This window comes from Anomaloglossus baeobatrachus, chromosome 1 (assembly GCF_048569485.1).
Source record: "Anomaloglossus baeobatrachus isolate aAnoBae1 chromosome 1, aAnoBae1.hap1, whole genome shotgun sequence".
In the NCBI taxonomy this organism is placed as follows: Eukaryota; Metazoa; Chordata; class Amphibia; order Anura; family Aromobatidae; genus Anomaloglossus; species Anomaloglossus baeobatrachus.
In genome coordinates this window covers 634,382,111-634,407,692 of record NC_134353.1, presented here as the reverse complement: position 1 = coordinate 634,407,692, position 25,582 = coordinate 634,382,111, and the positions used below count along the sequence as shown (strand labels likewise).

The 25,582-nt window shown below is 46.4% G+C and overlaps 1 protein-coding gene across 1 annotated transcript in view; it reads left to right on the top strand.

Moving 5' to 3' along the window:
• Positions 1–8,808: 8,808 nt before the first annotated feature.
• Positions 8,809–25,582, top strand: part of HAUS4 (HAUS augmin like complex subunit 4) — a 33,063-nt gene continuing 16,289 nt past the window's right edge. The window contains exons 1-5 of the mRNA XM_075340961.1: positions 8,809–9,074; positions 10,672–10,811; positions 15,916–16,047; positions 16,167–16,301; positions 16,383–16,479. Of these exons, the coding sequence (XP_075197076.1) occupies positions 9,050–9,074; positions 10,672–10,811; positions 15,916–16,047; positions 16,167–16,301; positions 16,383–16,479 (529 nt within the window). The 5' untranslated portion in view covers positions 8,809–9,049. The remainder of the gene's footprint in view (positions 9,075–10,671; positions 10,812–15,915; positions 16,048–16,166; positions 16,302–16,382; positions 16,480–25,582) is intronic.

Sequence of the window (25,582 nt, the reverse complement as noted above, 5' to 3'; positions counted from 1 at the left end):
CAAGTTAATTCCGAATGTGTAAACCAGCTAAATCTGCAGGGGTTGAATACTACTTGTAGGCACTGTATATATATATATATATATATATATATATATATATATATATATGTATATATATATATATATAAAATGTGGGGTCAGCCCCATTTTTCTAATACCAGCCAACGTACAGCGGACAACTGGGGGCTGATATTATTAGGGTGGGAAGAGCCATCGTTATTTGGCCCTTTTCAACCTAACAATAGCAGCCCACAGCTGCCCCAGAAGTGGCGCATCCATAAGATGCTCCAATTCTGGTGCTGGACCCAGCTCTTCACGATTGCCCTGGTGCAGTAGCAATCAGGGTAATAAGGAGTTAATGGCAGCCCATTGGTGCCACTAAGCCCTAGGTTAGTGATGGCAGGTGTCTGAGACCCCCATCTCTAATCTGTAAGTGAAAGTAAATGACCACAAACAGACAAAAAATCCTTTATTTGAAATAAAATAAAAAGCACCCTCTTTCAACACTTTATTAACCCCCAAAACCCCTCTAGGTCCGAAGTAATCCACAAGAGGTCCCACGGCAATTCAGATGTGCTACATCCCTGTCCTGTCACAGTGAGCGCCATAGAACATGACTGCCCGCTGTGAGTGCAGACAGAGCTGCAGTGATCAAACTGGGGTGGACCCCTGACATCACAATTACGGGTCCCACAGTACGGCGTGTGTCCCAGCAGTAAGTTCCCGGGTTCACTGCTGTGAGGTTCAGGCCGCTACTGAAGTGACCTGCGCGATCAGCGGTGCCGTCACTCACGTGAGTCCTCCAGCTGCAGCTCACTTCAGTCGTGGCCTGATTTGCGCTCACAGGTGGAGGACTCCAGCTGTGACCACAAATCACCTGACGGCACCGCTGATCGCACTGCTCACTTCAGTCACTCTGGTGATTTGCTGTCACAGGTGGAGGACTCCAGCTGTGGCTGAGGCTAACCTGAGTGATATCATTACTGATAGCGTGACTCACTTCAGTTGCTGCGTGGAGCTCACAGCGAGCAGTCTTGTTCTATGGCGCTCGCTGTGTCAGATATAGCAGTGCTGGAAGCGTCATAGGACTTTGTGTGGATTACAGCGGACCTGGAATGTTTGGGGTGTTAATAAACTGGTGAAAGAGGATTTTTTTTGTCTTTTATTTCAAATAAAGGATTTTTTGGGTGTTTGTGTTTATTTACTTTCACTTACACATTAGTAATGGGGGGGTGTCTCATAGACACCTGCCATGACTAATCTAGGACTTAGTAGCCGCTATGAGCTGCCATTAATTTTTTATTACCCTTATTGCCACTGCACCAGAGTAATCGGGAAGAGCCAATGGATGCGGCAATTCCGGGCGGCTACTGACTGATATTTTTAGGATGGGGGCTCCCAATAACATGGGTTTCCCCAGCCTGAAAATACCAGCCCTCAACTTTAAGGCTTTATCTTGGCTGGGTATCAAAATTGCAGGGACCACAAGGCTTTTTTTAATTATTTATTTATTGTACTGTACAATGTAGACACGCCCATCGGCGGCTGTGATTGGTTGCAGTCAGACAGCTGTCACTCACCATGGGGGCGCGTCTGACTGCAACCAATCACAGATGGGGAGGAGTGAATATGTATGAACCTAATAAGCGGGTGCAGTGAATATGTAATGAGGCTAATGAGCAGTGTGACAGCCGCGTGCGCCGGTGATCGGTGAGTATGAATCGCTTGGAAAGAAAGAGGGAGAGAGACAGAGAGACAGAGAGAGATCAGTGCAGTTTTTTGAGCCAAAAGCAAAAATGGACTAAAGCGGAATGGGAAATATAAAGTAAGGACCCATATACTTCTCCTTTATGCTGGATTAACTTCTGACTTTGACTCAAAAGACTGCATTGGCATTTTTCCAATAAGCCTTGAGTTTATGTAGCCTGACCTGCAGACTTTGTTATGGATTTTGTGTCGGATTACAACCCAATGGATTTCAATTAACTTAAATAATTCTGTACTGGGTTTTAGAATTCTGTTCGTATACTTAAATTGTAAATCAGAGCTTACATGTTGGTTTCCAGTTTTCAATCAATTGTTCCAAACTGGCTCGAAGTTATCTAAACAGGATAGGTAAGTGTCTAGCTGCTAGGAGACCCACCCCTTGGATTTACCATGAAATTTACAACTGTTGTCCTGAGCCCACTATTTGACTGCAAGGGGTATTCCCATGTCATACATACAGTTGAAACCAGAAGTTTCCATCCACTATCTAAAAAGACATATCTGCATTTTTTCTCACTATTTGACATGTAATCAGAATAAACCTTTCCCGTAAGAATTTGAGCTAATTCCTCCTGACAAAAATGGTGTAACTGAGCCATGTTTGTAGGTCGGCCTGCACCTCGCACCTGCCTCTTCAGCTTTGCCCAAAAATGTTTAATAGGATTGCGATTGGGGATTTGTGATGGCCACTCCAAAACATTGACTTTGTTATCCATAGAGAAACTCAACTATCAGGATTTTCATATATAAAGCTAAGCCAGTGTTATACTGGAGCTTGGATGCTGAATCTAAGCATACCTTTTGTTCAGAGATTGGTTGTTTTATTTTAAAAATATGTGCAAGTAAAGTTCCAGCAATGTACTGCTATTTGATTGACAGGTGCAACAGGAAGAAACATTCTAGGTTGTATCTTGCTATCTATTCCCACCCATGTCTGTTTGCCTGCACCGGAATTATTGTCTATGACGACGACAGAGGGAGGAAGACCAAGCAGGCAGACAGGGGCGGGAATAAATAACAAAATCCGGCTCACATATTCCCTTCCTGTTGCACCTGTCAAATAGCAGTGCATTGCTGTTAGAATTAGCATACAGTGCTGGCCAAAAGTATTGGCACCCCTGCAATTCTGTCAGATAATACTCAGTTTCTTCTTGAAAATGATTGCAATCACAAATTCTTTGGTATTATTATCTTCATTTAATTTGTCTTCAATGAAAAAAAAAAAAGTCATAAAGCCAAATTGGATATAATTCCACACCAAACATAAAAAAGGAGTGCACAATAGTATTGGCAATGTTTGAAAAATCATGTGATGCTTCTCTAATTTGTGTAATTAACAGCACCTGTAACTTACCTGTGGCACCTAACAGGTGTTGGCAATCACTAAATCACACTTGCAGCCAGTTGACATGGATTAAAGTTGACTCAACCTCTGTCCTGTGTCCTTGTGTGTACCACATTGAGCATGGACAAAAGAAAGAAGACCAAAGAACTGTCTGAGGACTTGAGAATCCAAATTGTGAGGAAGCATGAGCAATCTCAAGGCTACAAGTCCATCTCCAAAGACCTGAAAGTTCCTGTGTCTACGGTGCGCAGTGTCAACAAGAAGTTTAAAGCCCATGGCACTGTGGGTAACCTCCCTAGATGTGGAAGGAAAGAAAAATTGACGAGAGATTTCAACACAAGATTGTGTGGATGGTGGATAAAGAACCTCGACTAACATCCAAACAAGGTCAAGCTGCCCTGCAGTCCGAGGGTACAACAGTGTGAACCCGTACTATCCGTCGGCGTCTGAATGAAAAGGGACTGTATGGTAGGATACCCAGGAAGACCCCACTTCTTACCCCGAGACATAAAAAATCCAGGCTGGAGTTTGCCAAAACTTACCTGAGAAAGCCTAAAACGTTTTGGAAGAATGGTCTCTGGTCAGATGAGACAAAAGTAGAGCTTTTTGGGAAAAGCCATCAACATAGAGTTTACAGGGAAAAAAAAGAGGCATTCAAAGAAAAGAACACGGTCCCTACAGTCAAACATGGTGGAGGTTCCCTGATATTTTGGGGTTGCTTTGCTGCCTCTGGCACTGGACTGCTTGACCGTGTGCATGGTATTATGAAGTCTGAAGACTACCAACAAATTTTGCAGCATAATGTAGGCCCCAGTGTGAGAAAGCTGAGTCTTCCTCAGAGGTCATGGGTCTTCCAGCAGGACAATGACCCAAAACACACTTCAAAAAGCACTAGAAAATGGTTTGAGAGAAAGCACTGGAGACTACTAAAGTGGCCAGCAATGAGTCCAGACCTGAATCCCATAGAACACCTGTAGACAGATCTCAAAATGGCAGTTTGGAGAAGGCACCCTTCAAATCTCAGGGACCTGGAGCAGTTTGCCAAAGAAGAATGGTCTAAAATTCCAGCAGAGCATTGTAAGAAACTCATTGATGGTTACCGGAAGCGGTTGTTCGCAATTATTTTGGCTAAAGGTTGTGCAACCAAGTATTAGGCTAAGGGCGCCAATACTTTTGTCTGGCCCATTTTTGGAGTTTTGTGTGAAATGATCAATGATTTCATTTTTGTTTCATTCTCTTTTGTGTTTTTTCATTGCAAGCAAAATAAATGAAGATAATACCAAAGAATTTGTGATTGCAATCATTTTCAAGAAGAAACTGAGTATTATCTGACAGAATTGCAGGGGTGCCAATACTTTTGGCCAGCACTGTAAGTATTATACCATCGATTTAACTTTTCATGAGGAAGGACCTGAGTGATGTCATACCAATGTGACCTGGTATCCATCTTTGTTGGCTGAGGCCACGCCCCTTCTGGTCACATGGGTATGACCTCACACAGGTCCTGTAACAGTGAATCATTTGTATAATACTTATTCTAACAGAGGGAGGGGATAACTATGAATATATTATCTGCTCCATTGCAACTGCCACTCAACAAGCAGCTAATTTTATAAACTTTACTTTTTTGGATTTCAAAACTGAAACATCCGAGATGACCACTAGAGGTATGTAAAGAATCAGCCTGATAGTGCCAGTATAGCACTGGCTTTAGCTTATACACTGTGTGCAAAATTATTAGGTAAATGAGTATTTTGATCACATGATAATTTTTATACATGTTGTCCTACTCCAAGCTGTATAGGCTTGAGAGACAACTACCAATTAAGTAAATCAGGTGATGCATCTCTGTAATGAGGAGGGGTGTGGTGTAATGACATCAACACCCTATATAAGGTGTGCTTAATTATTAGGCAACTTCCTTTCCTTTGGCAAAATGGGTCAGAATAGAGATTTGGCAGGCTCTGAAAAGTCCAAAATTGTGAGATGTCTTGCAGAGGGATGCAGCAGTCTTGAAATTGCCCAACTTTTGAAGCGTGATCACCGAACAATCAAGCGTTTCAATGCAAATAGCCAACAGGGTCGCAAGAAGCATATTGGGAAAAAAGGGCGCAAAATAACTGCCCATGAATTGAGGAAAATCAAGCGTTAAGCTGCGAAGATGCCATTTGCCACCAGTTTGGCCATATTTCAGAGCTCCAATGTTACTGGAGTATCAAAAAGCACAAGGTCTGCCATACTCAGGGACATGGCCAAGGTAAGGAAGGCTGAAAAACGACCACCTTTGAACAAGAAACATAAGATAAAACGTCAAGACTGGGCCAAGAAATATCTTAAGACTGATTTTTCAAAGACTTTATGGACTGATGAAATGAGAGTGACTCTTGATGGGCCAGATGGATGGGCCAGAGGCTGGATTAGTAAAGGGCAGAGAGCTCCACTCCGACTCAGACGCCAGCAAGGTGGAGGTGGGGTACTGGTATGGGCTGGTATCATCAAAGATAAACTTGTGGGACCTTTTCGGGTTGAGGATGGAGTGAAGCTTAACTTCCAGACCTACTGTCAGTTTCTGGAAGATAACTTCTTCAATCAGTGGTACATGAAAATGTCTGTATCATTCAAGAAAAACATGATTTTCATGCAGGACAATGCTCCATCACATGCATCCAACTACTCCACAGCGTGGCTGGCCAGTAAAGGTCTAACAGATGAAAAAATAATGACATGGCTCTCTTGTTCACCTGATCTGAACCCCATAGAGAACAAGTGGATCCTCATAAAATGTAAGATCTATAGGGAGGGAAAAGAGTACACCTCTCAGAACAGTGTCTGGGAGGCTGTGGTGGCTCCTGCACACAATGTTGATCGCAAACAGATCAAGCAACTGACAGAATCTATGGATGATAGACTGCTGAGTGTCATAATAAAGAAAGGTGGCTATATTGGTCACTAATGTTTTTGGGTTTTGTTTTTGCATGTCAGAAATTTTTATTTCTAAATTTTGTGCAGTTATATTGGTTTACCTGGTGAAAATAAACAAGTGAGATGGGAATATATTTATTTTCTATTAAGTTGCCTAATAATTCTGCACAGTAATAGTTACCTGCACAAACAGATATCCTCCGAAGATTGCCAAATCTAAAAAACAAACTTCTGTTGGGTCTTTTGGGTTAATTGAGAACATAGTTGTTGATCAATAATAAAAAAAATCCCCTAAAATACAACTTGCCTAATAATTCTGCACGCAGTGTATACGAAAATCCTGGTGATTGGTTCCCTTTCAGCCACTTTGTAACCAGTTTTGCAGTATGCTTCAGGTCATTGTCCATTTGGAAGACCCATTTCCACCCAAGCTTTAAGTTCCTAGCTGATGTCTTGAGATGTTGCTTCAGTATTGCCACATAATCTTTCCTTATGATGGCATCTATTTTGTGAAGTCGACCAGTCCCTCCTGCAGCAAAACAACCCCACAACATAATGCTGCCACCCCCGTGTTTCACAGTTGGGATGGTGTTCTTAAGCTTCAAAGCTTCTCTCTTTTTCCTCCAAACGAAACGATGGTCATTATGGCCAAACAGTTTCAATAGACCACAGGACATTTCTCCAAAAATTAAGGTCTTTCTTCCTGTGTGCATTTGCAAACGTTAATCTGGCTTTTTTAGTTTCTTTTGGAGTAATGGCTTCTTCCTGGCAGAGGTGGCCTTTCAGCCCATATTGAAATAGTACTCATTTCACTATGGATAATGACACAATCTTACCAGCTTCCCCGCCAGCATCTTAACTTAGTCTTTTGCTTTTGTTCTTGGGTTGATATGCACATGTCTGACCAAAGCACATTCATCTCTGGTACACAAAACTCGGCTCCTTCCTCATTGGTATGATGGCTGTCCATTCCCACCTTGTTTGTACTTGCATATAATTGTTTATACAGATTGAATGAGGCACCTTCAGGTATCTTGAATTTGCACCCAAGGATGAACCAGACTGGTGCAAGTCCATAATTCTCTTCCTCAGATCTTGGCTGATTTATTTTGACTTTCCCATGATCCTACACAAAGAAGCAGTGTGTTTCAGGTGTGCATTAAAATATATCCACAGTTGTGTCTGTAATTAACTCAGATGTTGTCAATAAACCTATCAGAAGCTTCCAAAGACATGACATCATCATATGTCCCATATTGTTTAAAGGCATAGTACTCTTAGTGTATGTAAACTTTTGGCTTTGCAGAAAGTAATAAAAATGCCTTAAAACATTCTCTCTCTCATTATTCTGACATTTGGGAAATATAAATAATTTTGGTTCCTAATTGACCTAAAACACGAAAGGTTTATTATGATTTCATGTCAGATAGTGAGGAAAACATGCATATGTGTCTTTTCAGATAGTGTATGTAAACTACTGATTTCAACTGCACGTATAACCCCAGGATAGGCCATAACTATATAGCAGATACACATCCCACCAACAAAACCAGCATCTCTCCTTAGAATGGGGCCCAATGTCAATGGAGAGGGGCTCAGAATTCCCACTGGTTTGGGAATTTCCACCACTACTGATGAGCAAGCACTACCATGCTCAGGTGCTTGGTAGTTGAAATGAGCAGTTGGACAGGCTCGACTCAAGTACTGAGCACAATGGAAATTCATGGGAAATTCAAACATTTTTCTGGAAGATTTACTTCCATTATATTGGATAGTCGAGTCGAGCCCATCCGACTGTCCAACTACTAATTACAAGTACTGAGCATGGTGGTGCCATCATTACCCACCAGCTGGTCCTATTGGTGGGACTTGCATCTACCACACATGTGACATTTCCTGTCAAGGCACCATAAATCTCTGAACACCCCTTTCCCTATGTGACTACAGTGATAACGTTGGGGCCGCCATCAATCGTGCACAACACTGCACCAAAGAAATGTTAAGGAACAGGTGGAGACTCCCCAACAGTGCGCATGCATGAAGTATAACCGTCATCTGTACGGTGCCGCTGTGTGATAAATGTCTATTGTGGGACCACCGCTTTACACGGTATTATTCTAGGAAAACTGTAAAGACAAGCACTTGGATATGGTTTCCATCAGTTCCAGCTTTGCTCGGGCTGAGCTGCCTCTGTGTACACGTATCTGTCCCTCCGTCTGACTTTGGAGAGGCCCTCTCCCCGCTGACCATGATGGCACTTCTGCTGGGGACATGTTTGGACCTGCCAATCATACTGTAGCTCAGAGCCAGGGCTTGAGTCCTGTGAGCTCATGAGAAGACAAGGTTTATCAGTCAGTTTGGCCAGTAGACATTTTACTCCTTTGGAATCCATTAAGGGTGTCTCTGGAATCATACAAGACTAGGTATATAAGAGGAATGTAATACCAAGTGCTCAGCCCCTGAATCCCAGCACTTCATCACCACTGGCGTTACCCTGTACCCTCACTAGGTGATGACGTCATGTCCATCAGTCACTTGACCACTGCAGCCAAACATCACCAGAGGTGAGTGATTGGCTGTAATGGTCAGGTGACTGCTGGACGTGACGTCATTATTTCGTTACTAGGGTAAGGCATTAGTATCACCCACATTTTCCTTCGTTAGGACCCATTCCAGTGAAACTCCTCTAACATAATGTAACTGCAGTTCATGTAGTGAGTCACGATATTAGTGTATTATGAGACTGAGCTGACAACACTGCCGTGACTCACAATGTGAACACACTGGACCTCCCGAATGAACACGCAGCGCTGCAGGCTGCCGCCATTTTTCCGTAGTGCAGGAAGGGACATAACAGTTGCCGGTAGCGCTCCCTCTAGCGACCATGCTCGGAGAAGTGACGTCAGTTTGAATCTTTCCCGCCGCTTGTGTGTAAATGGTCCAAGATGTATAACTAATAACGGGGGAAAGTGAGAGAAGTGCGAGCAGACCCGGCGGAGACTGCGCAGTGTGGAGATGGCGTCCCGGAGCCTGCAGTACGGTGAGGACAGATATGCTCCACGTTCGTTATGTGTCTGGGTGTCCTTATTTCAAAGAAAGTCCCATATGCAAAAAAGCTGTCATACGCCCTGCGGTCAGGTGACCTGCATCGCCTATGCATCTACCGATTACTGTAAGGTGGAGTGAGTGCGCATGCGCGGCCACTTCTCATGGATCATCTGGGCATCAGCTGAATGTAGCTTTCCTCCCAGAATGGATTGGTCCCTGTGGACAAGGACTCTCCATGTATTATGACAATCGGCCATCCATTTTAATGCTGGCTAGTTGCTGAGGATGATGAGTGGGCTGTGACCACGCTGATTTCCATTAAAAAGTGTGTCTTCATCAGATCATCTCTTTACTGTGACTGATATATGAAATACCACTGCAAAACTCAGCAGCGCCACACTTCTTCATGTGGCAATGTCTGGTACTGCGCATTAGCTGCAAATAAATCCCAGTTATATCAATGGGGCTGAGATCCAGTACCAGACACCACCCCATGATGGCGTTACACTGTTGTGCTTCTTGTTGTGCACTGAGGCTAGTTATTTGTGAATCACAAAAATGTTTTTCAGCTCACCTGCAACCCGGACTGCTGTTCCTTGCGGGTGCCTGGAATCCACCGGTAAGTCCAACCGGTAAAGGCAGAAACATAGAAAGAAAGGAAAGGATCCGGCACCAATTTCTTCTTAAAATCATGCAAAGTTTATTGGATTCTTAAAAAATTCCTGTGGAAACCAAGGGAGGGGGGGTACCAGGCATGGGAACTTTACGCGTTTCGGACTCACATTAAAAACACAAAAAGTCCTTATTCAACCAAGGGAGGGGGGGTACCAGGCATGGGAACTTTTACGCGTTTCGGACTCACATTAAAAACACAAAAAGTCCTTATTCATAATGAATAAGGACTTTTTGTGTTTTTAATGTGAGTCGGAAACGCGTAAAGTCCCCATGCCTGGTACCCCCCCCTCCCTTGGTTTCCACAGGAATTTTTTAAGAATCCAATAAACTTTGCATGATTTTATTTTAAGAAATTGGTGCCGGATCCTTTCCTTTCTTTCTATGTTATTTGTGAATCAGCCTCTGATGATGGGGTTGGAGTGACTCAAATTGTGCGTCTTCTTCCTTTGGCCATCACAGAGGTCTGTGGCTGCAGCAGAGTGGTTCTTTATTGATTAGCTGGCCCGGTGTGACCTCACTTTCGGTAGACCGCACTAATGACATCACGGTAGGCCAACTAATCCAAGAGCGGTGGATGTCGGCAGGTAAGAGGCGGTACTGCTAGCCACAGACCAGTGCCATGGCTATTGGATTGGCTCGTGGGAATCTATTTGAACCAATTCTAGCCTGTGTTACCTGGAGGTCATGGAAAAGCTCAGCTCTTTCCACCAGTCCCACTGATGGCCAATGTAAAGTGCGGAACGTCGGCTTCTTCATTCAAACCCTTCTCAAGGCTTTGGACCCCAGACACTGACACATCCTGCGAATACAAACACTGCTTCTACAACCTCCCATTTTCAATAAAAAGCACAGGTGTGGGATTTTAGGTCGTCCAGAAGTTGCCATCTTACTAATAAAAGTATCTTTCCTTTTAGTGAATTCCCGTATCCCAATGCTTCACTTAGTGGAAGAAGATCTGGAGAGGAATCCTCTGTTTAGTAAACTACTACTAGAGTTATGCCAAATTGTGGATCCAAGTGGGGCTAGTGCCAGTCTCTGCCATCAGCTGGAGGAGGTAATCACACCGCTGACCCCGCGCCCCCTGAGAATGTACCTGACCCTCCACAGGATGACGTACTCACTGTCATGGAGTAAACCTTCCACCTTTATATTAGTGGATTGATTAGATGGGGGTTTTTGGTAAATGTTTTTCCATTGTTTTATGATCCTTTTTAGGTAATTTTGTTGCTGATCCTTTCCATTTTGGTTAGAAATGACCCAAGCTAGTTATTACGGTTAAACATGGCACAAATGGTAACATCACAGTTGTACATTGGAGATTGTGGTAGGCATCTGTCTTATGGATATTTCCTTGGTGCCAACTGCCAGCGATGTGATCCTGACCTGGTAAATGCTAATTTTTAGCACCATATTTATAAAATAGTGCAGCTGCCAATAGCTGAGAGGATTCTGATGTATGATCATTAAAGGGAACCAATCATCAGGATTTTCGTATATAAGGTAAAGCCAGTGCTATACTGGCACTATCAGGCTGATTCTATACATACCTTTAGTCGTCAGCTCGGATGTTTAGGCTTTCAAATCCAACATAGTAAAGTTTAAAAAAATCAGCAGCTGCTTGAGTGGCAGCTGCAATGGAGCAAATTATATCTGGGTGGGTATTCATATGGATTCCCGCCCTCTGCCTGTTGTTCCTCCCTCTCTCTGTTCTCTATGCTAAGTTTACTATTCACTAATTTCATCACTAAGATGGCGTCGGAGTTGGCGCCTGCGCATAGCTCTTATCTCTGGTGCGATCTTTGTGAAGAATGTGTTACCTCCTGCTATTCTATTCTTGCGGCTGAGAGGGCGGCGCATGCGCCCTCGCTTCTGCTCTCGTGCCCACGGGAGTGTGCACGTTCACAACAGAAGTGGAGAACAGCTGATCGGAGGATGCGATTAGCTGCAGAAGAGGACACCGTGCCAGTACAGCGGCACTGACGTCACGGGGTTAGGTGAGGCCATTGTGAACTTACCTCCCCTGACCCCGTGCGATCCGATGTCTCTGGCATGCTGCTGTCGGCTTGTTCCGCCGGTTTGTTGCGTCCTCCGATCAGCTGTTTCAGGGGGCAGTCTCCACTTCTGTTTTGACCGCGCGCGCTCCCGCAGTCACAACAAGAGCAGAAGAAGCGAGGGTGCATGCGCCACCCTTTCAGCCACAAGATTAGAATAGCAGGGGGTAACACGATCTTCACAAAGATGGCGCCGGAGATAAACGCTATGTGCAGGCTCCAACTCCTATGCCATCTTAGTGAAGAAATTAGTGAATAGTAAAATTAGCATAGAGAACAGAGAGAGGGAGAAACAGGCAGGGGGTGGGAATCCATATGAATACCCACCCAGATATTATCTGCTCCATTGCAGTTGCCACACAAGCAGCTACTGATTTTTTAATCTTTACTTTGATGGATTTGAAAGCCTAAACATCCGAGCTGACCACTAAAGGTATGTATAGCATCAGCCTGATAGTGCCAGTATAGCACTGGCTTTAGGTTATATACGAAAATTCTTTGTTGGTTCCCTTTTAAATGGGTATTTCTATCTCTTACATTTATTATATACTAGCTGTAGTACCCGGGCGTTGCCCGGGATCGTAACTGTCTCTTTGTCTCTCTCCCAGTCTCTGTCTGTGTGTCGCTGTCTGTCTCTGTCTCTGTCTGTCTGTGTCTATCTGTGTGTGTGTCTGATCTGTCTCTTTCCCCGGTCTGTCTCTCTCTCTCTATCCATCTCCCCACCGACATCATATTACCTCACACATAAGCTTCTTATACTAAAACTCTTTTGTTCCTATAGCAACCAATCACAGCTGCTATTAAAACCAGTAGTTCCAGGCTCCATTTACTTTAATGGAGGCATGTTTTTTAGGAGAGTAAAGGGTGCTTTACATGCTGCAACATCGCTAATGATATATCGTCTGGGTCACGGTGTTTGTGACGCACACCCAGCGTCGTTAGCAATATCACAGCGTGTGACAGCTAGGAGCGACGATCAATGATCACAAAGACGGCAAAAATCGTTGACACGTCGCTCCTTTTCATAATATCGTTGCTGCTGCAGGTACGATGCTGTTCGACGTTCCTGCGGCATCACACATCGCTATGTGTGACACCGCAGGAACGACAAACATCTCCTTACTTGCATCCACCGGCGATGAGGAAGGAAGGAGGTGGTTGGGATATTCCGCCCGCTCCTCTCCGCCGCTGCGCTTCTATTGGACGGCTGCCGTATGACGTCGCTGTGATGCCGCACGATCCGCCCACATAGAAAGGAGGCGGTTCGCCGCCTACAGCGACGTCGCAGGAAAGATAAGTCCGTGTGACGGGTGTAAGCGATGTTGTGCGCCACAGGCAGCGTTTTGCCCGTGTCGCACAATCGACGGGGGCGGGTACGCTCGCTAGCGATATCGATTGCAATATTGCAAGTCTAATGCCCCCTTAACTGTAAAGCGTGGGGTTATATTTTCCTGTCAAAACATAGTTTACGACGTTCCCTGGGTCACATGTGGCGTCTGTGCAAAATTTCGTGATTGTAAATGCGACGGTGCAGATTCCTTTAGCAGACACACACACACCTACCTTTATATATTAGATACCATAAATGTATAGAATATATCTCAAGATCAGGGCCTCCTTGGGAGGTGTTTGTTTTTTTTCGGTGGAAGGAGCTCTTAGGGTACGTTCCCACGGTCAGTGTCCGCAGCCTAGAATGCATTGTCATCCGGATCGTGGTCACCTATCCTTATAGTTCTGAGCACCTTCTCCGTTGACTGCAGCATGCATCAGGAACCCGTTCTAGGTCTTGAGATGCAGGCTTCGTTGGTGGGATCTGCATTTCCTATATATTCATGGCATATCCTGTGGATATATCATATATGTATGAGATGGCAATACCGCCACATCTTCAACCATAAGCAAAACTTCAGAACTAGTGATGAGCGAGCACTATCATGCTCGGGTGCTCGGTACTTTTAATGAGCAGTTGGATGCTTAGAATGGCATGACTCTAGTACCCATATATAATGGAAGGCAATGGGGAACTCGAGCATTTTTCCAGATAATCTAAGACAATTTCTTGGAGGAAATCCTACATTTATAAATGGTGTTGCAGCCTGACCCGGTATATGACATTTTTTTTGGAGAGACCCCGCATCACAAAGTAGGTGCTCAGGAGAAAATTAGAACAAAAAAGAAAAAGAACTCCGGCACTCATAGAACCCCAATAAGTAAAACAGGGAATGGAATTTCTTATAGATTCTTTATTCAGTGAAAATAGGTGTAAAACAGTCCGTAAACAGTTTTTGACGTTTCGGCCCCAGGCCTTTATCAAAATCTGACCATCAGATGGATTAATTCCATATTCTCTGTGTTATCATCGCTGAACGACCTGTAAAGAGGCTAGGTGGTGTATATGATAGGTAGGTGTATTAGTAGGTACACAGGTAACGGGTGTCGCTATAGTAACCAACAGCCTATAGAGGCTTAATGAGATGTATGCGAGTCCAGAATATGGACGACAGGGTCCTAATAATGTCAAGGAATGGGTTAATAGTGCCCCGGGTATATCAGGGATCCAGTGTTGCCTGGATAATGACCTAAACCTGCGCATGGCAGGAGATTCCAGGACTGTTTCACTATGGCATGAGACCTCTTCACAATACAAGGCGATAACTCCCCTCCAGCCATTACATGCTCCAATAGCACAGAAATTGACCTTGTCCTGATTCCTATGTTTAAACTTCCCCTTCTCTATACCTACAAGGTGGCACTTATTAGGTTTTGGTCATTATCCAGGCAACACCGGATCCCTGGTATACCCGGGGCACTATTAACCCATTCCTTGATATTAATATTAGGTCCTGGTAGCATAGGAAGAGTAAAGAGTTTAAAGGGTACCTGTCGCCAGATTTGATGACTGTAACCTGCGGCCACCACCAATGAGCTCCTACATACAGCATTTCAGAATATTGTATATAAGAGCCCAGGCCGCTCTGTGGAACGTAATAAAACACTATTAACTTAACCAGGGGGAAGTCCGGTCCGATAAATGTCACTGCTCTCCGGTCCAGCGCCTCCTCTTTGCGGTGATCGCGGTCCTCCTTCAGCCCAGTATGGATGACTTGTCCTACATCAGCCACACAAGCCGGCATTGCAGTCCTCCGCAGGCGGACTTTGATCTGCCCTCAGTAAGGCAGATCAAAGTACTGTAAAGCGAAGGCACAAGGAAAGGTTAAAGACCGCTCGCGCATGTGCACTACAATACTTTGATGTGCCCTCAGCAGAGCAGATCAAAGTGCGCATGCGCAGGACTGCAATGCCGGCTTGTGTGGATGATATAGGTTACGTCATCTATACTGGGCTTGGTCGAAGGAGGACCGCAATCACTGCAGAGAGGAGCGACACCCATCGGACTGGGACTGCCCTCTAGGTGAGTATTGTAAAGGTTTTTTTTACGTTATACAGAGCGGCCTGGGCTCTTATATACAGTATTCTGGAATGTTATGTATAAGAGCTCACTGGTGGTGGCCGCAGGTTACAATCGCCAAATCTGGTGACAGGTTCCCTTTAATTTCTGCTGCATTGAGAATGTAACCCCTGTACCTACAACTGCACATAATCGCCTGTCATCACGTTTTAGCAACATTTATAATCTTGCAAGGTCATCTTTAATTATACCATAACTCTGTGTAACGTGCATAGGTGGTATCTGACGTGCTATCCTCTCCATCCTCTGCACCCTGAGATACGGGGCGCCTCTGTGTCGCCTATCCTTGAATATAGTTGTGATTAACTGAGAGCACTATTTTTGGTGGCACGATGTGCCTTGACTAATGTGCCTCCCTTGCTGGTTTCTGTCGGCCACATTTCTCCAGCACAAGGTAACAGTGAAATCTCTGCCTTTAAGACATTTTTATAGGAGTAAATAATGATTACAAGGACAGCGAACTGTACAGAGCAATCTTAAGTCACGGCGACAGAAAATTGGTAGCTCCATCATTTCCGTCCCGGAACACATCTGGGTGGTGCGGCTGAGAGTCTGGTGGGTGTCACTGATTGATGACTATCTTTTTACATGATTTCCCCCTACCTCAAAATTTTCTACACTTATTTTTTTCTTTTAAGACACAAAGAGAGCTACGACTGCAGAGGAAGTTTTGGCTGAGGGTAGAAGTTATTCATCGGCTGGTACAGGAGATGTTGCTAGACTTGCAGGTGAAGAAGCAGGAGGAAGGAATAACCGAGGAGGACAATAAGGTTGGTGTATTACGTCTGTTCTTTCTTCCCAGCAGTGGGAATGATGAGCGATGTTTTACCTTTTTAGTTTTATATATTCTTGTCTTTTCTCTTTCACATATCCGCTCCACCATGTCCAGTTTGAGGTGTGCCTGCAGAACTGCTTGCTGGTCTCGGAGTGCAAGCGTCTCCTGCCCTCTTCTGCTGAGCCTGCCTATGTACCTCTTCTTGGATTGCGGAGGAAAGACATGCATGAGCTTCTGCCATCACAGGCGGTAACAAACCCTCCTCTCTCTTGTAATACTACATACCATCCTGTTATTTTATATTACATCTGGATGGTCCTGTCACTTCAGGATATTATTTGGATGAGAGGACGATTGCGCAAGCAGCTGGAAGACGCCCTGCGAAAGAAATGCTTTACCTTTTTGTCTTTTCATCAACCAGAAACAGGTGGGCTCTCATTTATTATCTTTAATGCTTTACGATCTGTAAGGTTTTCTCTCGGGATAAGGCGATTTTGGTCATCGGCATTAAAGCCCGCTTTACACACTACAATATATCTTACGATGTGTCTGGGTCACGTCGTAAGTGACGCACATCCGGCATCGTAAGGTACATTGCAGTATGTGACAGGTACGTGTGATTGCAATTGAACGGTAAAACGTTCATCGCATACACATCGTACCTTTCTCTAGAATTGCACGTCAGGTTGTTCATCGTACCTGGGGTAGCACACATTGCAGTGTGTGACACCCCAGGAACGATGAACAGATCTTACCTGCTTCCCGCGGCTCCCGCCAGCAATGCGGAAGGAAGGAGGTGGGCGGGATGTTGACGTCCCGCTCATCTTCGCTTTTATTGGCCGGCTGCCGCGTGACGTTGATGTGACGCCGAACGTCTCTCCCACTCCAGGAAGTGGACGTTCGCCGCCCAAATCGAGGTCGTATGGACGGGTAAGTACGTGTGATGGGCGTTAATCATTTGCGCGGCACATTCAACAAAATTGAACGTGGCGCACATACGATGGGGGCGGTTACGATCGCATACAATATCGTATGCAGAATCGTAACGTGTAAAGCAAATTGTGCAATTGTCTTCTACAACTTGGGAGAAAGTAACAATAAAAACACGAACAAATTGCAGATAAAACAGCAAATTCCTTGTGAATCTCACAATTTTATATAGTCCTTTTATGTTGGCATAGTCTTGGGCGACATGCAACAAAAAATACGGCATACAGACCTTTGGCATCAGACACATCATACAAGTCCTCACCAACCATTATTAGATGCAGTGTTGGGATTTTCACATATCTCTATCCTAAATGTTAATGTGTATAATCGCCCACAGTAGAATATATGTATGGCCTATATAATTGATTTGTATGTATACTTGTGAAGAGCTTGGTATTCCAGCTCCGTACAATCTATGCGTAAATGGATGCCGCACGGACATGGAGACCCATAGCGGTGATATCCATTTACAGTGCTTTTATGCCAGGAACCATACAGTGCAAGCCTTGTGTGTGAATCTGAGTAAGGTCAAGTGACCGAAACGTTATGTTTATATTTCACACATCTCTATGCTTGTTAATAAAAATTCTTGAATTTTCTATCAGTTTCTGTGCTGGATTTATAATACTTCTAAGGTACCAAGTATCTGACTCCCACAATTAGGGTATTAGGATGAGCTGTGGAAATGAAAGGGTTAACATATTATGATACCCAACGCAGATAAAGCCTACAGCTGTAGGCTGCAGCCTCCAGCCCTGCACTTATCTTGGCTGTGTATCAAAATAAGAGGAACCACATGTTTATTTGTTTTTGTTTTTTTGGGGTTTTTTTTGCTTTTTTTTATGTAAATAAATAATTTTTAAAAAATGGCATGTGGTCCCCTTTAATTTTGATACTCAGCCATGATAAAGCCCAACAGCTGGGGCCTAGTATTCTCAGGGGAAAAAAAAGGGTTTTCAGCTCACCAGTTTGTTGAAAATTCAGCTGGATGAAAGCTCCTGGACGGTGCTCAGTAGAACAAGGGAGGCTGTAGAACAATCAAGTAAGGAGGTGCTCCGGCACAAAACGTCCATGCAGACAGAATTGTTAGAGATTAAAAAAACTTCTTTAATTCCTAATAGTTAAAAAACATGGTGAGTATAAAATTTCCCATGATTGATGCGTTTCAGACGCTGGGGTCTTTAGTCATAATCAACCTAGCCTAGTATTCTCAGCCTGGGGCGTCCCATGGTTATTGGGACCCACCCAGGCTAAGAACAGCAGCCTACAGCAGCCCCAGAATTGACGCACCCATTAGATGCGACAAGCCTGGCGCTTTACCTCTTTCTTCCCGATTGCCCTGGTGCGGTTGTAATCAGGGTAATAGGGGTTATTTACATGCACAACTATCATCAAGCCCAGAATAAGTGATGGGCACAGGTCTATGAGAAACCACCCCCCCCCCATCACTAATTCTTTTTAAATAACATACAGCATCCTCTTTATTAACCCCAAAAAGACCCTTGAAGCTTCGCTGTAATCCACACAACGTCCCATGATGGTCCTGGCTCTGCTACGTCTGAGCCTGGAGAGACTGAAAACATGGCTGATCTCTCCAGGCACCGGGAAACACTGACACGGGGGACTAGCAGTGACATCACTCAGTTCACCGGAGGTCATACCCGGGTTCCCACGGTATGATCTCTGGAGACCTGAAGCATTCTGGCTTAAAGTGTGGGGCCGTGCTCCGCACCTTGCCTGCTCTTTAATAGTGACGGTGCCAGTCGGGGAGTACGGTCACAGGTGGAAGACTCCACTTGTGACTGCAACAAATCTGAGTGATGTTACCGCTGATCGCCGTGACTCATTCATTCTCTGGAGCTCACAGCGGGCAGTCATGTTCCATGATCATGCGCGGTGAGGTTCAGATGTAGCAGAGCTGAATCATCGTGGGACCTTGTGTGGATTACGTGGGACCTGCAGGGGTGTTTTGGGGATTAATAAAGTGGTGAATGAGGGTGTTTTTTTTTTTTTTTTTTCCTAAATAAAGGATTTTTCTCAGTGTTTGTGTTTTATTTACTTTCACTTAAAGATTAGTGATGGTGAGGTGTCATAGGTGGCTGCCATTACTAATCTAGAGCTTAGTGATGACAGCTGTGGGCTGTTATTAACCCCTTATATTACCGCGATTGCCACCGTACCAGGGCAATTTGTAAGAGCTGGGTAAAGTGCCGGGCTTGTCGCATCTAATGGACAATGCGATAATGCCAGGGCGGCTGTAAGCTGCTATTCTTAGCCTGGGGTGGTTCGAATAACCTTGGGACTCCCCAGGCTAAGAATGCCAGCCCCCAACTGTTGGGCTTTATTATGGCTGGGTATCAAAATTGGAGGGGATAGCACACTTTTTTTTTTTTTTTAAATTTATTTAAATAATTAAAAAAAAAAAAAAAAAAATAACCACATGCATATTTTTATTTTAATACACAGCTCAGATAAGCGCAGGACTGGGGGCTGCAGCCTGTAGCTGTAGGCTTTATTTATCTGTGCTGGGTATCATAATATAGGGGGACCATGCATCAATTGTTTTATTTTTATAGCACGATACTGATCCGCAGACAGTTGCTCTGCTTTCCCCGCCCACCGGCCGTCCTGGCGCCTGTGATTGATTGCAGTCAGCTGACGCTGCCACTCAGGGTGGGGGTACATCTGAGTGCATTCAATCACAGGCGCCAGTGGGCGGGGAAAGCAGTGAATATAAAATGAGCCTGATGTGCTGCACCGGAAGTGAATGTGCGGCCTGGGAGCAGCGTACAGCCGTGCCAGTGTCTCGGGAAGTGCAGCACGCTTACTTCCACCTACTCTATCCCGTCTACCCCCATTTTTAATTGCTGGATTCTTGTCCCCATAGACTTTGGCTCGGTATCAAATTTTAGAAACCGGATTCCCGAGATCAGCCGGTCTCAGTTATCTGCGAGTCCACTCATCACTAATCTTCAATGAACCTTTAAAGTTTTTGCTCCTATACAGCAGTGCGGTGTTAACCTTTTCATTTCCACAACTGAGCCTAATTATCTTTTATGGCATCCGGATACTCTGTATTCATGCGTCTATAGTTGTTGTGACTTTCACAACTACCTCACATGAGTGGCACTCACCCCAACTGCATATTACCCCCACCCAGGTAATATCCTATCTGCGCCTTTTGTCTTTTCAGCTCCTACAATCCTAACAAATAGGATTCTGAAATATCCTCAGGATAGGTAATCAATATTTTAATACTGGACAAGCCCTTTAATTACAACAGCAACTCAATAGACAAAAATCAAATGTTTAATTTTATTTATTAAATGATTTACTCCTATCAGTGTCTGACATTGGAGCTTTTTCATTCTCTTCCCTTGCTGTTTTTGAAGTTTTATACAAAAGTCGATTTTAAGATATTTGTTTTTTAAAATCTATTTTCTTTGTCGCTCCTAATTGGGAGACCCAGACAATTGGGTGTATAGCTACTGCCTCCGGAGGCCACACAAAGCATTACACTTAAAAGTGTAAGGCCCCTCCCCTTCTGCCTATACACCCCCCGTGGGATCACGGGTTCCTCAGTTTTCAAGCTTTGTGCGAAGGAGGTCAGACATCCACGCATAGCTCCACTGTTTTAGTCAGCAGCAGCTGCTGACTATGTCGGTTGGAAGAAAAGAGAGCCCATACTTGGGCCCCCAGCATGCTCCCTTCTCACCCCACTTTGTGTCGGCGGTGTTTGTTAAGGTTGAGGTACCCATTGCGGGTACAGAGGCTGGAGCCCACATGCTGCATCCTTCCCCATCCCCCTTTGGGCTCTGGGTGAAGTGGGATTTACCGGTCTCCAGGCACAGAGACCGTGCTCCGTCCACAGCCCCTGGGGAATCTGCTGGATATGGAGCGGAGTTTCGTCAGGGACAGGGCCCTGCTACGCCAAGGTACTCCGTGTCCCCGTACAGACCGCGCACACACTGCAGCATTGCTGGGTGTGTTGGTGCGCCGGGGACAATAGCGCTGCTGCGCTTGTGCCACACTTCCACAGCTTGCTAAGGGAGTTAGTGTGTGGGGAACTGCCGCGCCGGCCCCTGCTGACAGTTTTTACTGCGACGCGGCTGGGACTTGTGGTGCGCCGGGGACATCCGCGCTGGCCGTGCAGATTTGTCGGCTGCGCTTTTTACTAGAGTCCCCGGCTTTTGCGGCCTAGTTCCGTTTCGTTCCCGCCCCCAGGCCTGCCAGTCAGGGGAAGGGCGGGACGCGATACAGAAAGTCAGCGCCGAGGGCTGGAATCTGCTTTACATACTCCAGCCCTCACATTGAGCACAGTGGGAAGCCAGTTTCCCGCTCTTGGTCTGAGGCACGCCCACGGTCCGCCCCTCTTCACAGAACGCCGGCAGCCATTCCTGATGTGCAGGCTGAGCTGGAAAGGGGAGACAAGTTCTGGGACACCCAGGCACGGGATTCTGGCGACTACACACCCGCTCTTAGCGGGCGGTAAGCGGCACCCTCCGGTGCTGACCCCACTAGTGAAAGTGTTCATTTGTATTTTTATGCATGCATGCTATACATTGCACTAAGTCGCTGGTGATTCTTGGCTATATACCCTCCTGGAGGAGAATACAGCATGTCGTCCGCAAAAAACAGGGGTGCCAAGGCACAGGCTTTTTATGCTGCTTGCACCGCTTGTGAGGCTGTTCTACAGGCAGGTTCCACTGACCCCCATTGTGTGCAGTGTTCGGTCCCTGTGCTCCCTGCTCGGCCAGGGCCTCTGCTGGAGGTGTCCCAGAGAGATCCACCTGTGAATACTGTCCAGGTGACGGGGACAGAGTTTGCAATTTTTGCGGATAGATTATCTGTGACTATGTCTCAGATTCTAGAAACTTTGCAGTCTAGACCAGTAACTCAGACCATGGGCACTGTTGATTCATTGCTCCCTGGCCCCCCTCAGTTGGAACAGCTCCGGGGGTGTCCCACGCATCCCAGGGTGATGGCTCTGACACGGACGACAGTCCCAGACAGCCTAAGAGAGCTCGCTATGAGGGCCCTCTACATCATCTCACTGGTCAGGCTCTCAGCAGGAGGATTCTCTGTGTGATGAGACGGAAATAGCTGATCAGGATTCTGATCCTGAGACCGCTCTCAATCTAGATACTCCTGATGGTGACGCCATAGTGAACAATCTTATCGCGTCCATCAATAAAATGTTGGACATTTCTCCCCCTGCTCCTCCTGTGGAGGAGTCAGCTTCACAGCAGGAGAAATTCCATTTCAGATTTCCCAAGCGGAAATTAAGTACTTTTCTGGACCATTCTGACTTTAGAGAGTCAGTCCAGAAACACCACGCTTATCTAGATAAGCGTTTCTCCAAACGGCTTAAGGATACACGTTATCCCTTTCCTCCTGACGTGGTCAAGAGCTGGACCCAGTGTCCCAAGGTGGATCCCCCTATCTCCAGGCTTGCGGCTAGATCCATGGTTGCAGTGGAGGATGGGGCTGCACTTAAAGATGCCACTGACAGACAGATGGAGCTCTGGTTGAAATCCATCTATGAGGCTATCGGCGCGTCGTTTGCTCCTGCATTCGCAGCCGTATGGGCACTCCAAGCTATTTCAGCTGGTCTTGCACAGATTGACACGGTCACACGTACATCTGTTCCGCAGGTGGCATCCTTAACCTCTCAAATGTCTGCATTTGCGTCTTACGCGATTAATGCTGTCCTGGACTCTACGAGCCGTACGGCAGTGGCATCTGCCTACTCCGTGGTTTTACGCAGAGCCTTGTGGTTAAGGGAATGGAAAGCAGATTCTGCTTCCAAAAAATGTTTAACCTGTTTGCCATTTTCGGGTGACCGGCTGTTTGGTGAACGCTTGGATGAAATCGTTAAACAGTCCAAGGGTAAGGATTCATCCTTACCTCAGCCCAGACAAAACAAACCCCAACAGAGGAGGGGACAGTCGGGGTTTCGGTCCTTTCGAGGTTCGGGCAGGTCCCAATTCTCCTCGTCCAAAAGGACTCAAAAGGATCAGAGGAGTTCAGATTCTTGGCGGGCTCAGTCACGCCCAAAAAAGACAGCCGGAAGACCCGCTACCAAGGCGGCTTCCTCATGACTTCCGGCCTCCTCTCTCCGCATCCTCGGTCGGTGGCAGGCTCTCCCGCTTTGGCGACATTTGGCTGCCACAGGTCCAAGACCGTTGGGTGCGAGACATTCTGTCTCACGGGTACAGGATAGAGTTCATTCTCGTCCTCCAACTCGATTCTTCAGAACGTCTCCGCCTCCCGACCGAGCCGATGCTCTCCGGCAGGTGGTGTGCACTCTAAAGGCGGAAGGAGTGGTGATCCCTGTTCCTCTTCAAGAGCAAGGTCACGGTTTTTACTCCAATTTGTTTGTGGTACCAAAAAAGGACGGGTCTTTCCGTCCCGTTCTGGACCTAAAACTTCTCAACAACCACGTGAGAACCAGACGGTTCCGGATGGAATCCCTCCGACCCGTCATCGCCGCAATGTCTCAAGGAGATTTCCTAGCATCGATAGACATCAAGGATGCTTATCTCCACGTACCGATTGCTCCAGAGCATCAGCGTTTTCTACGCTTCGTTATAAGAGACGAACACCTTCAGTTCGTAGCCCTGCCTTTTGGTCTGGCGACAGCCCCACGGGTCTTCACCAAAGTCATGGCAGCTGTAGTTGCAATCCTACACTCTCAGGGACACTCCGTGATCCCTTACTTAGACGATCTGCTGGTCAAGGCGCCTTCTCAAGAGGCATGCCAACACAGCCTGAACGTGGCGCTGGAGACTCTCCAGGGTTTCGGGTGGATCATCAACTTTTCCAAGTCGAATCTAACCCCGACCCAGTCGATAACATATCTTGGCATGGAGTTTCATACTCTCTCAGCGGTAGTGAAGCTTCCGCTTGTCAGATAGCGTTCATTGCAGACAGGGGTGCAATCTCTCCTTCAGGTCAGTCACACCCCTTGAGACGCCTCATGCACTTCCTAGGGAAGACGGTGGCAGCAATAGAGGCAGTCCCTTTCGCGCAGTTTCATCTGCGTCCACTACAATGGGACATTCTCCGCCAATGGGACGGGAGGTCGAAGTCCCTCGACAGCAACGTCTCTCTCTCTCTCAGGCGGCCAAGGATTCTCTTCGATGGTGGCTGCTTCCCACCTCATTGTCGAAAGGGAAATCCTTCCTACCCCCATCCTGGGCGGTAGTGTCGACAGATGCGAGTCTGTCAGGGTGGGGAGCAGTCTTTCTCCACCACAGGGCTCAAGGTACGTGGACTCAGCAAGAGTCCACTCTTCAGATCAACGTTCTGGAGATCAGAGCAGTGTATCTTGCCCTACCAGCCTTCCAGCAGTGGCTGGAAGGCAAGCAGATCCGTATTCAGTCGGACAACTCCACAGCGGTGGCATACATCAACCACCAAGGAGGAACTCGCAGTCGGCAAGCCTTCCAGGAAGTCCGGCGGATTCTGACGTGGGTGAAAAGCCACGGCCTCCACCATATCCGCAGTTCACATCCCAGGCGTGGACAACTGGGAAGCAGACTTCCTCAGTCGCCAGGGTATGGACGCAGGGGAATGGTCTCTTCACCCGGACGTGTTTCAAGAGATCTGTCGCCGCTGGGGGATGCCGGACGTCGACCTAATGGCGTCCCGGCACAACAACAAGGTCCCAGCTTTCATGGCACGGTCTCACGATCACCGAGCTCTGGCGGCAGACGCCTTAGTTCAAGATTGGTCGCAGTTCCCGCTTCCTTATGTGTTTCCACCTCTGGCTCTGTTGCCCAGAGTGCTGCGCAAGATCGGGTCCGACTGCCGCCGCGCCATCCTCGTCGCTCCAGACTGGCCAGGGAGGTCGTGGTACCCGGATCTGTGGCACCTCGCGGTAGGCCAACCGTGGGCACTACCAGACCGACCAGACTTGCTGTCTCAATGGACGTTTTTCCATCAGAATTCTGCGGCCCTGAACCTGACTGTATGGCCATTGAGTCCTGGATCCTAGCGGGTTCAGGATTGTCTCAAGAGGTCATTGCCACCATGAGACAGGCCAGGGAACCTACCTGCGCCAAGATATACCACAGGACGTGGAAAATATTCTTGTCTTGGTGCTCTGCTCAGGGAGTCTCTCCCTGGCTATTTAGTTTGCCTACTTTTCTTTCCTTCCTGCAATCCGGGTTGGAAAAAGGTTTGTCGCTCAGCTCCCTCAAGGGGCAAGTCTCAGCGATATCTGTATTTTTTCAGAAGCGCCCAGCACGACTTCCTCAGGTACGCACGTTCCTGCAAGGGGTCTGTCATATCGTCCCTCCTTACAAGCGGCCGTTAGAGCCCTGGGATCGGAACAGGGTTCTAATTGTTCTTCAGAAGCCGCCTTTCGAGCCTATGAGGGATGTTTCCCTTTCTCGCCTTTCACAGAAAGTGGCCTTTCTAGTAGCGGTCACGTCTCTCCGGAGAGTGTCCGAGCTAGCAGCGCTGTCATGCAAATCTCCCTTCCTGGTGATTCACCAGGACAAGGTGGTTTTGCGCCCTTTTCCGGAGTTTCTCCC